The sequence below is a fragment of the Colletotrichum gloeosporioides genome (genome assembly GCF_011800055.1).
Source record: "Colletotrichum gloeosporioides strain Lc1 chromosome Unknown consensus_55, whole genome shotgun sequence".
Taxonomy (NCBI): domain Eukaryota; kingdom Fungi; phylum Ascomycota; class Sordariomycetes; order Glomerellales; family Glomerellaceae; genus Colletotrichum; species Colletotrichum gloeosporioides.
The window spans coordinates 200658-215432 of record NW_025544700.1 but is presented as its reverse complement, the minus strand read 5'-3'; the positions used below and the strand labels follow the sequence as shown (position 1 = coordinate 215432).

At 52.9% G+C, this 14775-nt stretch overlaps 2 protein-coding genes across 2 annotated transcripts; one reads left to right on the top strand and one right to left on the bottom strand.

Moving 5' to 3' along the window:
* Window positions 1-116: 116 nt before the first annotated feature.
* On the bottom strand, window positions 117-2635 carry GCG54_00013339 (Ferrochelatase; the record flags this gene model as incomplete). The annotated part of the gene is made up of 3 exons (XM_045413195.1): window positions 117-662; window positions 1284-2333; window positions 2384-2635. The coding sequence occupies 3 exons, from the start codon at window positions 2633-2635 to the stop codon at window positions 117-119; spliced, it is 1848 nt and encodes a 615-aa protein (XP_045262391.1).
* A 548-nt stretch (window positions 2636-3183) lies between these two features.
* On the top strand, window positions 3184-5231 carry GCG54_00013338 (ATP-dependent DNA helicase II subunit 1; the record flags this gene model as incomplete). The annotated part of the gene is made up of 3 exons (XM_045413194.1): window positions 3184-3249; window positions 3302-3919; window positions 3966-5231. The coding sequence occupies 3 exons, from the start codon at window positions 3184-3186 to the stop codon at window positions 5229-5231; spliced, it is 1950 nt and encodes a 649-aa protein (XP_045262390.1).
* Window positions 5232-14775: the final 9544 nt, after the last annotated feature.

The following is a 14775-nucleotide window of genomic DNA, read 5'->3' as shown; positions in this document are numbered from 1 at the left end:
CCACATGATCTCACAGCCGGCACCTCATGGCCCGTCAAATTCACAGCCAACACAAACAAATGCCGTACACTTTCTCTTATCCTTCATCCTACACTCTATCCAGACATATTTCAATTCTACCTCTCAGCAGCAGCTCCCATCTCCTTCAACAAGCCCCGGTACAGGTCAGCCTCTGCAACCATCTCCTCCATGCTCCTCGCCTTCCTCATCGCATCCTCAATCCTCGCAAACTTGCCCCCGGGCTCGGGTCTCTTCCCAATCTCAGCGTCCCACAGCGCACCCCCGATGTTACCCTCCTCGCTCGCCATTTGCTCGTAAATCTCATCCCTCGGCCCTGAGTCGTCCTTCGCTGTCTCGCCGGGTACGCGCGGGATAATGTGTACGTGAACATGTGAAACCGTCTGGCCCGCGTCCGCGCCGTCCTGCACGGCTATGTTGAAGGAGCCCGCCTCCGGGGCAGCCGGGGTGCCTGATGAGGAGGGGAAATAGCGGCGCGCAAGCATATTTTGCACGAGCTGCGTCGTGGTGAAGAGGTCTGTTACTTCCGCTGGCGGGAGGTCTGTGAGGCGCTTGTGAGGCTTGAAAGGGCAGATGAGGACGTGGCCTGGGAGCAAAGGCTTGAGGTTGACGAGGGCGAAGGAGTGAGCTGTCTTGTAGAAGACCTGTTTTGTGTTAGCCTTTGTTTCCGATGTTTCCGAATTGAGCTCGAGATAACGGTTTGAAGCAAATAGGTGACGATAGGTGGCAGCTGTTTTGAACTCCAATGGCAATGTGCGCGATCCAGACGCTCCGATGCCCATCTCATACTGCCATCCAATGACCGAGATCTTATGCGAGACTAACCTGCCCAGTGACCTCAAAGGGCCCGAAATGGATCTTTTCTTGGGAGCTCATTGTTCGTCGGGAAATACTAATGTGAGCTCTGGGTAAGTTGTAAAATGTTCTTGAGCTGAACATAGTCCTCTGTAAGTTGGTTGTGAGCTGCAGCTGGGTTGGGAGAGAGGACCCTCCGGAGATCGTCTGGTTTGGTGGAGTAACTTCAGCCAGGGAAATTGTTAGTGGCACACTCGAAGTGTGGTGGCGTCATCAACATGGATTCAACCGCCCGGCAGCAATTGAGTAGACATCTTTTATGGGACGCGTTGCGACCAGAGTTGAACTTATTTTTATTCCTGCCCCCGCCAGCATTGCATTTTGACCCTAACAGATCCCGGTTGCTATAAAAGTACATGATTACAGTATCCCGCCGAGGTTTACGATGGTATTTCCTATTGCGCCAGTACCTTCTCCTGAGCTCCAAACAGCTTCGTTTGTTGACCCGCAAAGAACTTCTTTGACTCAGCACAACGTTCGCTCTTGCACCCGGGGCAGCGAAGCTCCATCTGCGGTGAGCAGGAAATGCCGCTGTCAAGGTGAGCCTTGGCGATATCAGCCAGAGCCTTGATGAAGACAGGGCTGCCATTCAAACTCTCAACGCGCTTCACAGTCTCGGGGCTTCCTGAATCTCCGATAACCTCCAGGTCGAGCTCGTACAGAGTCTCAATGTGATCGGAGGTGAACGCAATAGGGATCAGGACCAGGTCTTTCTGGCCCTTGTGGATGTAGTTCTCGACCGAGTCAGAAGTCTGGGGGCCAAGCCATGCGGACGGGCCGACTTGAGACTGCCAGCACAGGCGGTAGGGGTTGGAGAACTTGAGGCGCTGCATGACAGCGTAGACGGTAGCCGCAACCTCGGCCGGGTACGGGTCTCCTCTGTTGACCACAGACATGGGCAGGCTGTGTGCTGAGAACAGCAAGACGACGTCCTTCCGCCTCTCCTCGGGATACTCCAGGAGCTTGGCCTCGATGTTTTGCGCGAACGCCTCCACCAGGCCCGGATGTACCGGCCACCTGTCAATAACACTCCATGAGATCGTACCATCACCCGGGGTCGCGTCTTTGGCTGACTTGCCCTCCAACCTTTGGCGCCACTTCCACAGCTCATTCATGCTGCTTCCCGTCGTCGAACACGAGTATTGGGGGTATTGTGTGAAGGCAACAGCTCTTCCGCCCTTTCCGTTTCCGAAACCATCATCCAGCAGCTTGTTGTACATCTCCTCGGTCAAAGGATCGGCATAGCGGAACGCAACGTAAGGCTTATGCGGCGCGGTCTCGGGAGAGATCTGGTCGAGGATCTTGCACATCTCGGCGCTCTGATACTCGGACCATTTGCGGATGGGGGAGCCGCCACCGATTTCTGCGTACTGCTTTTGAATCTTGGGGGTTCGTCGCTTCGAGATGAAAGGGCCGAGGTAGTTCTGGTAGCGTCCCAGAGGAATCAAGTCTCCGTCTGCCTGCGCATTGTCAGCGTACGAACCGTTTGGGGGTTCGTGGAGGGGCATACGAAGAGTCTGCTCAAGAAGTCGCCCACTTCGTCTGTCGTTGATGGGCCACCCATGTTCAGGAATACCATCGCCGTCGGGCCCTTGGATCCGGCGGAGTTTTGTGTGACGGGCGGAACGGTCGCCATAGATCTCAATTGAGGTGCTGATTGCTTTGGCAGAGCCAAAGCTAGAGGTGCGGCGCCATTGCGCGCTGAGGTCGTCGCCTTGGACAAACTCCTGGAGAGCTGTCCTGTTGAGTACTTGAACGCCATTGCTCTATAACGACGATGTACGAAAAAATAGTGTACAAAGAGGGAACACAGAAAACGGTCGGTGAGTGGTGATGGTTCAGAGTGGTCTAAGAAAACATAGCTGTGGCAATCGTGGACCCTGGCGATGTGTGGGCGATACTGGACGAGGCCATGTGGATTTCGGTTTCGATGACGAAGGAAATCCCGATCTGGACAGGAGCCCACCGAATGCCGAGCAGCATCCCTGCAAGACCGAGCTCATACAGCGATACTTCGCCATAAGCCTGCATTACTGCTACATTCCAGGTACCGGTTTAACCTGTCTCGGTTTCGGCCAATAGCACGCTGCGTAATCCGAAATATAGATCACGTGGTCGCGCGCTCGCACGCGGGTACCTGCGAGCTTCGCTAGAGAGGTCCGCGCCAGAACAGCTGCCCCTGTCGCGTCTGCTGCCTGGAGCTGCCTGTTGCGCTGAAGGGCCCAACCGAGTCCGCGACTACATGAAATAGCTGTCGCCCGCCGCGACCAACAACGCCAAGACTAACACCGACTCACACAGGTTCTCGCAATGGCTGATCGTGAAGACTTCAAGAGAGAGGAGGATGATGATGCGGAGGAGGAGCTCGATGAGACTGTACCAACGAACCCACATCTGAGCGCCATGACTTACAGCTGACCCCTCCCAGGACTACAAGGCGCAAAAGGACGCCGTCCTTCTGGCCATTGATGTGAGCTCGTCAATGCTGCAGCCGCCTCCAGCATCAAACTCCAAGAAGGCAGACAAGGACAGCGCCGTCCAGGCCGCGCTGAAATGCGCCTACCAACTCATGCAGCAGCGCATCATCTCCAACCCCAAGGACATGATGGGCATGCTCTTCTTCGGCACCGAAAAGTCCAAATTCCAGGAGGAAAGCGGTCGCAGTGGCCTGGGCTACCCCCACTGCTACCTCTTCACCGACCTAGACGTCCCCGCAGCAGAGGACGTCAAGGCGCTGAAGACGCTAGTGGGGGTCGACGGGGAGGAGGGAGAAGACGAAGATGAGGTATTGGTGCCAGCCAAGGAGAGTGTCCAGATGGCGAACGTATTCTTCTGCGCAAACCAGATTTTCACAACTAAGGCTGCGAATTTCGGAAGCAGGAGGTTGTTCATCATCACAGACAACGACAGTCCTCACGGTGATGACAAGGCGGCCAAGTCCGCTTCTGCCGTGCGCGCAAAGGATCTGTACGACCTCGGTGTCATCATCGAATTGTTCCCTATCACCAGGGACGACAAGAAGTTCGACCTCACTAAGTTCTACGATGTAAGCAGCCCACTTCCTTCTCGACTTCCCCGCCTAACAATTATAGGATATCATCTATCGTGACCAAACAGCAGAGGCAAATCTTTCAGAGATCCGCAACTCGAGATCAGGAGATGGAATCACCCTCCTCAACTCCCTCATCTCAAACATCAACTCGAAGGAAACCCCCAAGCGCTCCCTCTTCTCCAACCTCCCCTTCGAAATTGCTCCAGGGTTGCGCATCTCCGTCAAGGGCTACAACATCCTCCACCGCCAAACACCAGCCAGAACATCCTACATCTGGCTTGACGGCGAAAAGCCCCAGCTCGCCACAGGCGAAACAACTCGAATTGCAGAGGATAGTGCCCGCACAGTCGAGAAACCCGAGTTTAAGAAGGCCTACAAATTTGGCGGCGAGTACGTCCATTTCACCACCGAGGAGCAAAAGTCCCTCAAGGACTTTGGTACCCCTATCATCCGCATCATCGGCTTCAAGCCGCGCTCCATGCTTCCCTTTTGGGCCAGCGTCAAGAAGTCAACTTTCATCTTCCCCTCCGAGGAGGACTACGTCGGCTCGACCCGCGTCTTCACTGCTCTTTGGCAGAAGTTGCTCAAGTCCAAAAAGATTGGAGTCGCATGGGCCATCACCCGCGCCAACGCGAACCCGATTCTCGTTGCCATCATTCCCTCCCATGAGCAATCCGAAGACGACTCCACCACGCCCTACCTACCCGCAGGCCTCTGGCTTACACCTCTCCCGTTTGCTGATGACCTCCGCGACGGCCCTGAGCCACCCGCCGACCTCGTCCGCAGCACCAATGAGCTCACCGACCAAATGCGCGTCATCGTTCAACAGCTGCAGCTGCCGAAAGCCATGTACAACCCCAAGAAGTACCCGAATCCTTCGCTTCAGTGGCACTACAAGATTCTCCAGGTCCTCGCCCTCGAGGAGGAGTACCCCGAGAAAGCGGAAGATCTGACGGAGCCCAAGTACAAGGCCATCAGTAAGCGCGCCGGCGGATACCTCGAAGAGTGGGCTGAGACGCTGCAGGCGGAAGCCAAGAATGTGATGGCTAAGCAGGCTATCAAGCGGGATGCGGAAGACGATGACGATGGCAGGCCCGCAAAGAGGGCGAAGGCGGCGCCGAAGGCCAAAGTTTCTGGATCGGGGATGACCACGGCGCAGCTCAAGGCCGCTGCTGATTCAGACACTCTAGGCAAAATGCTTGTTGCTGACTTGAAGGACGTCCTTGCTGCGAGAGGCTTGAGCACGGCCGGAAAGAAGGCAGAACTTGTTGAGAGGCTTGAGGAGTGGATTGAGAGCAATGCTTGATGTGTCGAACGGATGGAATGGACTGTACTATATCAAACGGCGTTTTAGGCGCGTCTCGTATATGAAAAGGGGCTATCAAGACTTAGTATCGTTAGCCTAGCTACGGATCTTTCATTCTTTTACTTGCAGTTTACGATGTCCTTCCACATTGCATGTATACAAGTTTGGGTACAAGCTATGCGAATGTCCACCATCTTACCATCTGGGCAGCGTGCAGTACCATCCGACCCAGACATCGACCTCGACCTGCCCGTGATAGCTCCTTGATCTGTTCTTCAGGCTCGCTCTTCTTCTCTTCCGGACAATGCCGGAAAGGTCAGTCGGGCCCAGACTCAGGCTCATTCGACTATGGGAGAGCGGCAGGACAGACCGTGAGTTGGTCGGCGTTCCTTCGATTCGTTTGTTATCCTCGGCGCTGAATCACTCTTCAAATTCCCTCCTGAAATCGTCAATAGCTTCATTCCAAGCTAGCAGGACTTCCAGTCTCGATAGGAAGTCTTCAAGGGGCTGTGGGAGACAGACGGTAGCTGCCCTTCCGAGCTCTTGCCTGGGCAGGAAGCACCCCTTCCCCAGCAACCTATATAAGCCCCTTCCCTGCTACACCTTCCAACAATTCAGCAGACCTCGCCGGGCTGGGCACAAGCTGCCCTAGCTTACAAAACCTAAAAAAAGAGGCGATGGTCTAGCTGGTCAGCGAGTAGGTACCTCACGTTCAAAAAGAACGGGGACCAGTGCTCGTTCGCCTTGAGGCGCTCAGTTCGAGTCTGATTTGGTCGAAAGGCCCGGTGAAAAGTGAATTGAGGATTTTTTTTTTTTTTTGGCGTTCCGCGGTCGCTTTCGGCTAAGGTTGCCTCATTCTCTGTTCACCTGGACTTACGTTTTAGTTGTTTCCCTTCGTCCTCTGCTTTCCTTTCTTGCGCTGTCTCTGTAGAGGGGAAGCTAGGGAGTTGGTTTGATACAGGATAGATACGCTTACGGCTGGCGGTCTTAAGTCAGTCTGTACTCTAGTAGAAGAGATTGTGTTACTATTCTCATGATGATTGGGCTGATCGAGGTGTCGGTCCCAGTGCCGCGTCTGCGTGATAGTCAGGCCGCCAGATGTGGGAGGCACACAGAGGCCCCCACCCGAGCTCGTGCCTGTTGAAAGGCGCCCCTTCCCCATGGTCCTTTGCGAGGCCCTCCTCTTCCTAACTTCCCAACATTGAGGCAGACTGCAGAGCTCGGCAACCAACTTGTCAAAGCAAAGTTGGTGGGCCGATAGTCTCCATAGCTGGTCAGCCGGTGCTCCCCTATTCCGATAGGAATGGTGATTGCTCCGCTTGAAGGCGCTCAGTTTAATTCCGGAAAGCTGCCAAGAGCCTATGGTGAAAGGCTCCGGTTGAATGAGGACATTGAGTTTTGCCTTTTTCGACCATCGTAGTCTGGTTTGCATGTGCTACTCTGGCTGTGGATAGTTTAAGTGTCTTTCTGGCGTCTTCCTTCCCGCCCCTTCCTGACGCCCCTTCCCTACGGACGCCCTTTCCCCCTTCTCGTTCGTTCTTTCTAACTCACAGGTACCTTGTAGCTACTTAGCCGCTTGCCTTCTCAAGTCAGAAAAAGCAACTGCAACAATGCCAGTTGGTCAATAAGGAGTGTGGCCAACATCGTCCCGCCTTGCTCGCGTCAAGCGCTCAGTTCGAATCTGGAGGTTGATAAGCCCAGCGTAATTGAGTACAATCAATATTCCCTAAGGGCCCTCTCTTGTTTTCTTCTTACCTTCGGTGTCAATGGGTCTGGCAAAAGTCTCCCATTGTTCTCATGAACTTGCGTGAGCTCTGGGCAACTCAATACGCTGTTTTGCTCGTATAAAGGCAAACCGCGTCAGAGGGATACCATACGGCTCGTCACTTATCCCGGGAGTGCCCTTGTGCCACTCACTGGACACGAGTATGAGAAAACCACCGGGTTCGACAGGGTGGAAAGGAGACCAAAGATCGACCCTACGCTCCGCTTCGCTAGAGACCGCCAGGGGCTAGGAATTAGGAATGGAGATGTTTTCCGCGGAGATTGATTTAATTGTCATACCCGGGAAGTCTTCCTCCGTCGTCGCCGTGCGGGATCTAATGGCTGCAAAACTCAATAAGTACTTGTCCTCGCGCCGCTTAATCGAGACATCAACATCTATAAAACTGATACTTACTTAGGTCAAATGTTACCATTCTTCTATTTCCGCTAGAAGAAAATCTCGCGATCGTATGCAAAGACTCCCATAAAGTCCTCATCCAGGGGATATGTAAGAATTTAGCGTATTGTGCCTTATCTAACATGAGAGCACCTCCTCTGATGCTTAGACCAATTTGCCGCCTGCCTTCACTACCGTCAGCTCTTTCCACATTATTCAGTTGATGTATATTTTGGGTGTCACTTGAAGCCGGGAACAGGCTCTAATGTCTTTCTCCATTCGAACCACATCAAACATGAAACATCTTGACAGTCTAGACTAATATGAAATATGGTGATTTGTATGTTCTGTATGTATCACATCAGCAACCGTTCTTTCCTGTGACACAACTTTGAAGCTTAAGTTCGAAGTAAAACCTATGGGTTGAGGAGTTCGAGTACGTTTGGCGGCGTTGGTGGATGAGCACTTGATTCGCCACCCTGAGACCTTTTATTTCTACCTTTGGTATACGTTTTCCTCTGACACATGACAATTGTGAATCAAGACTCTCACTGAGGATCAAAATCTTCGCCGGTCGCCTGGTCACGCTTGTGATCTCGTAGGAATGATTGAAAGAGTACCCAAAATGTGTCTATTTGCAATACATAATGAATTGCCTTTCAAGACACAATCCGTAGAAGTAGATGCGTAAGGCTTCTCTCTGGTTGAGTCATTACCTTAGTTATTTCCTCACACGCCTCGACATCAACACTGCCGTCATTAGAAGCACCCGCACAATTCATCAGGAGATTGTCTGCTTAAGTGCTCATCATTATTATCCATCACTTCGTAGGTATGAATGAAAATACTGCGAAAAGGGCATGCGCTTCACAATGGCGATGTGGTACTGAGAGGTCCTTTCCGCGCTCGGAGCAGGCTACTGTCTTCTCCTTCTCAGCGCTTTTCAAGATGGGATGCGTCTCTGGAGTATCATTTGCTCCTGACTAGAAGTCTGAGCTGACCGCACTTCTCTTAAAACGCCGACTGTCGGTAATTCATTCATTTCTTTTGCCCCATCAGTGTCTAGTTCCACTGCCTTAGCAAGGCCTCGGGAGCCCATGTATAAATTTGAAATGAGCACAAGGATTTCCAAATATACGAGACAGCAATCGTCATTGAACATTTCCGTCAGGCTCCAGATCAGACTGAGCATTACTTTGCAGGCCTTCATGTCTCTGAATTGCCCATCGTACCTTAAGACTCACACCTCGGGTGAGTCACACTCCGCCCCATCCGTCAACTCTCCTGTCCGCTGCGTATGATTCCCAATACCTTGGCAGTACAGATTGTGTAGAGTCCGTAATGCGTGATCACAATCACGAGAATTGCAACCATTCGGTTCTTACTGTACCAAGTGCTGCTGGCCTCTATGTGAGAGCGACAGGGACAACTTCAAATTATGGCAACATGGGACGGAATTTTGAATCAAATCCCAGCTCCAACCGTCTCCGTTTGCATTCAAGTACGCTGGAGATTCCGCCGCCTAACTCCTTCATCTTGATACAAGATAGTGAAAAGTTGCCTGGTCAGCTTAGCTTTTCTATTCCCACAAGGTCGCATTGCATCTTCGCCCTTTGTCCCATACCTACTGCCTACTTCATCTAATGATGCAAAGTGAAGAGTTCCTAAAGGCTCCACCAGAAAACACCCTCATCTTCTTACATCACTTTCTTCTGCAAGGTATTCAATCGAATACTATATTCTGTGCTGCCAGTTTCGCAGTATGTCTCTGTTACGAACAGCCAAAGAAAGAAAGGGTGACATTCTCAGAATTTAGAAACCTGTGATGGTTGAAGTGGTTAGCTTCGACGCGGACATTGGCTCTCGAGACTTCCCAGCTATTTTGGCCACAGAATGTGTGTAAAAAAGCAGGATATCTAGTCTCATAGTAGTCAAGACGGCCAACAACATCATGAGAAAGAACGGCAGTCAAGCTTAAAGTATCAGCCCACATCACCTCAAATACATATTTGAAGCCGCCTTGACAGATGTTTTGGTCTTGACCACACAAAGTCGTCGGTGGCGCTTAAGATATCAGCCGACATCAATTGGCTTGTGGATTCTTTCACCTGCGCGCAATCCAGCTGATGGTCATTCATGCATACCTACACCCTACAAGTAACTTCAATCCGTACCTATCACCAGTCTTTCCCTCGCTCGCCATCACCTCCACTCCTGACGTATTACACGCGAATCGGCGCTGAATGCCGTGGCACATTTAGACAGCAACACACTGATTTGAACGTAGCCAAATACTTGAATCTTTTTCATGCTTTGTGAAATTGCCCATCTAACAATATGCCGCAAATATGTCATTGGTCGGTAATGGATGGCATAAAGCTGGCGGCAGGCCCCTAAATACACAATACGTGCTGGTTTCGAGACCTCTGTCCTCTAAGATATAAAGGATAGTCTAAATCGCGCGCAAATAAACTACCACACAAGAAATGGGTGCGACCGTGGTCATGGCCATTGAACGAGGCTGCCACAGTTTAGAAGCCACTGCAGTTCACCCCTAGCAGCTGCACATGTTCGGAGCAGAAGAAGGCGCACGCACACATTCGTGAAAGCTAACAGGCGTTCCCAAAGTAGTCATCGTCACTCATGGCGCGTGTCGTGTGGGCATGATGATGAATACCATTGCATATATAAGGCTCAGATTTGCTGAGGCTCCTGGATTGACATACCATCATCACAAACCTCAACTCCCCAGCTTTTAGGATATTCCACTTCACAGACACTTCATTCAAGAGGGAGCTCTATGCTTTATGATTGTTTGATTCTTTCAAATTACGACTCGCTAGCTGGGTGAGGAACACATCTCATACAGGCTTTGAGGGAGAGTAGAACGAGGACGTCTGGGCAGGGTGTAGAGTCTGTGAGATAGCTGTGGTCGTTATGAACAAGTTCACCGTCAGTCAAAACGAGAGACTCTAGCCCAGGAGACGTGGTGTGCTTTCATGATAGTGAAGATATCAATAAGAAGCTTCAAGTGAATGACAGTCATAGCCATTTCCAAGAGAGGACAAGACAAAAACCAGCAACGTCACCATCCAGACGAGCATTCTCCTGCACATACATCTCATCATACCGTCACACAAAATAACCACAGGACGTCAAAGAATCACAAAAGGGTGTCTAAGCCGAATGCCCTCCCATAACAGGGGTCCAACCCAGCTAAGGTGGTGAGACCGTGGCCTGTCCTCCCACGCGCCGTCATCCCACTCCATCCCACCCATCCGAACCCCCAACTCCCCCCGCCCCCAACCCAATCCCACAAGTCAGCGTCCCTCCACCAGTCTGCCCGACTAACACACACCGGGCATGCGGGATGTCAACCATCAGACAGGCTACTACTCCTGAACACCCATCGGCCATCCCCGAAGCTACCCGAGTCTGGTCGCAGAGGCACGACATCTGCGCGCGCGAGATATGCCACCTCTCTTTGACTTCAAAGATGGTGTGCTCCCGAGAAATCCTCGTACAACAGCTGGGGAAATCTGCGGGGAAAGGACGAGGACATTGGAGGCTCTGAGGTAAATCGCCCCGATGGACTGACGCGAAGAAACTTTTCTCATTGCCGGATGAGCTGGGCTCGTCCAACCTGACAGGTAAAATTGCTCAGCAAAGCTATTAGGATCCGCTAGGTAACATGCCATTGGCACCCTCCACGAAGGGCCCGGCGAGACTCTTCCAATGTAGTATAACCGCGTAGTAACGAGCTAACGAGTGTTCGGTCCTGTGAGAGGAATGCTATTTCGTCGCATTGCCATCGAGATGCTCCTCCATCTGAGCAATCCGTCTACCCCGGACTCGATAATCAACCCCGAGCAAGACACGCAGCATCCTTCCACCAGCCTGCAGATATCGGCACATGGTGTGAGCCGCTCCGTTGCCGGCGGCGGCTCTAACCTAGCCTGCCCATCTGACTGGGATCGTCGCCCTGCAAAATTTCCTGACAGGCGGGCGGGTGAGTTGAGCGACAGGAGATGGCATGAGAACTAATGTTCAATGATGCTCGCGGGCGCACCATGCCTGCAGCCGGTGCGGGGGAGGCTTTCTCTCGAGATTGTGTATGGATGTCCTGTATGTACAAAGATCACGAGGTCATTGGAATGGCTTTTTCGAATGCCCAATTGGAGCCTTGGGCCGGTTGCGCTCAACCGGGCGCTATATTCTAGCACTAGGTCTTTTTCGAGTTTTCATATGGGGCGTGAATCGGTTGGGGGCCGAAGAATCCGAGCTCAAGTCCAGAACGTTTGCGACAAACACAGAGCGTAGCATCCGGAGCAGGAGGATGACTGCCGAGACGAATCAGCCAGGTTCAAGTGTCTCGGCGTAGTACTCAACGGCGGATAGACTTTCTATTCGCGCTTCCTGGCCCTTAGTATCCCGACGAATAAGGCTGGGTGCACTCGCACAGTAGGTGAAACACCGTTGAAGCCCGAAGGCGAGGCGTCGTGGTGAAGGGACTGGGCAAACGTGATGCTAAATCAGAAGCCAGCCCTGTCCTTGTCAGATAGATACTGCGTCGCTTCGAGCCGGCTCCCCGAATCATTCGCATGCATTTCGACATTGCTATGCTTCGGGATCCCTGATTAGTATGTCTGTCAGTTTTCAGACGACAGACGCGCAGCCCGACTAATCTGACAGCTGCTGTCCGACTTCAAGACTCAATAACATCGAAGAAGGAGACGCCGTGGCGAGTAGCGTAATGAAGCGCGAATGACTACGTGGCCAAAGTCGAAAAAGGTCTTCGATGGGCGCCCAATGCGCTATTCCTCTCGTATCGAATTGGTCACGTCCGGGACGCGATAACGGTGTCGCCCAGGAGCTTTGCCACGGTCGTCTGGCCATTGCAACGGTCCAGAAATCCTCACGATGATGGCGTATGAGAGCAAGCGCAGTCTCTGCGAGACGCAAGCGAGGGGGCAATGGGACTCCGAGGAAGGTGCTCAAAAGCTCTGCTTAGGAGAGCAATGGCGTCAATGGCCAGCGACCAAACCTCCACGGCTTCACAGAACCTGCATTCGGACAGCTGCATGTTTGCCGCAGTTTTCTTTTTGACGTTGAACGGTTAGTGAGGTCACCGTCACCCTGGAATGGCTCGCGATCATCGGCGCCATACTGGTCGAGAACCCTTCCAGACCCGACAATCAGGGCCGATGAACGGCTAGCAGGGAGACATCCGCTTCGTAACCTGGTACTTCTCCTCTGGTGGACTCTGACGATACGATTTCATTGGATATCGGATGTGTACTAGTTGCTCAATGAGGATATTCATCGTCGACTCAAGCGATCTTCTCTGCCGTCCACCAGTTGTGGTAATGGCAGGAAACGAACAAGCGTCGGGTAGCTACCCGGAGAGAAGGTCGGACACTAAGGAGCAATAGACGCGATTTGACATCGCCCTGATCAGCGTCTTTGCCTTCGGAGTCGATGAAAGGATCCCGTCTTCCGCCGTCGCCCAAAACGCCCAGCACGGGAGGCGCATGCGGCCATTCAGCAGGGTCTATGCATAGGACCTGAATTCAGTTTCGCTCCGCATGATCTGGGCCGCATGTTCTAAGTCGATGAAGCAGTAAGGTCGTGTGGTTGAACAGCACGTCCCAACCCCCCGGCATCGCCATCTGGCTGCCTTATCAGCCTCGACCAAGATCTGGATGCCTGACTTTTCGCTCCGCGGCCGTTGGGCCGCCAAAAGACCCTGAAGTGACGACGCAAGTTGATAGGAGTCATAATCGAAAAATCTGGCAGAGACCGACGCAGATAGGTATCACACAGCACGTGTTCGGCGCTCAAGGCCTGCTGTGACCAGGGCCGACAATCGGGCTTGGTAACACCTGCGACCCAGCGAATCACAGGCTGACACACGACCGCGATTCGAAGCCCAGATGAGCTCAACCCGCATACGCGGTCGCCCGTGCAGAGAAGTCAGCAAAAAGCCGCTTCCCGTGTCTAAGCAGATGCAGGTCGGTTTTTTTTTTTTTTTTTGCTGCAAAGTTGTGAGACATAGATGTCTCAAGACCTTGCAGAGGACCTAGCGAAGCGTACGCACTCTATTGACGATAGACGGGAAAGCCATCTGCGTCACACCGAATCGTCAGGCTAGGGAACAGGCGGTCGAGATGAGGCATCCTTTGCACAGCCCTCGACGATGGTGCCTCTGGAATTGAATTGGAGCAGTTGAGTTGTTCCTTTCTGCTGGCGATGCAATACGACCATTGTCGAGGCGAACAATTGGTTGGCGACAGGTGGGCTACCAAGGTAAAGTGCTCGCGTCAACGGCGCGCCAGGTAAAATGGCAGCCTACATGGGCGCCATGCGGAAATCGAATCAGAGCCGAATCCAAGAACGCCCTGCCGAGTCGGAGGTGCAGGAACGATAGCATGGAGACAGAACAGCGAAGCAAGAGCGGGCTCAGGGGCCTACATCGTGGCCGCAACAGCCAATGAAGAGAGGGGAGATGCAGCCTCGAGATTGAATCGTGGGGCTTGTTTGCGAGGTTGGGCATCAGCAGCAAAAGGAGACAAGAAGAGGCGGTGATGGATTTGTTCCAAATGTGATATCGAGATAGCGACTAAGGCGGCGCAGCAAAGTGCAATTCGCAACGGTGAGGGCGCCGGACCCGTTGGTCCTGTCGTGAGCGAAACGGAACACACGGCGTTGGCGAGGATCTGTCCCACGGGTTTGCATGGTTACGCAAGACCATTTCGTGTGCCTCTCTGGTTTTTTCATAGTCAGCAGCATACAGCCATCCCCAGAGGCGCACCGAGAGAACCTCCGAGTGAATTGTTCCACGGGGCCAACGTCATCCCGGGCTAGCTGAAGGTTGAAGGCGCTGTCTTGGACAACAGCATCGTGGGGAAGACGGCGTCATGTTGGCGGCTGATTGTGGCTGACAGTTGAGTAGTAGCTAAATTAAGGTGCATCGAGGCATCAAGCGCGGGCCAGCCATAGACCCCACGATGTGTCTTCCCTGCCGACGCAGATACAGCTCCTGGATTGCGGCTTGTCTTGTGCTTCGTTCCATGACGGAGCCAGCGACATGGTTAATTCGTTGATTTGAGTTTCAATGGCAGCGGGAGCAAGATCGAGGAAGCACAGGCCTGGCTAGGGAATGAGGGCTGTGTGTGCACAAAGCGCCGCAGCACAGCAGCATCAGCAACAGCAACAGTGCTCAGTTCTTCCGTGCTGTGGCGTCCGGGCGGGCATCGTGGGGTACAGCAGGAAAGGGTCGTGAAGGAGTGACTGGTCGGTGGTGGACACTGGTGTCGCGCCGCAGTGTTGTGCACGATGTGTCATCCGTTTCCTCTGTGATCGACATGGTGCGTACCCGACTAG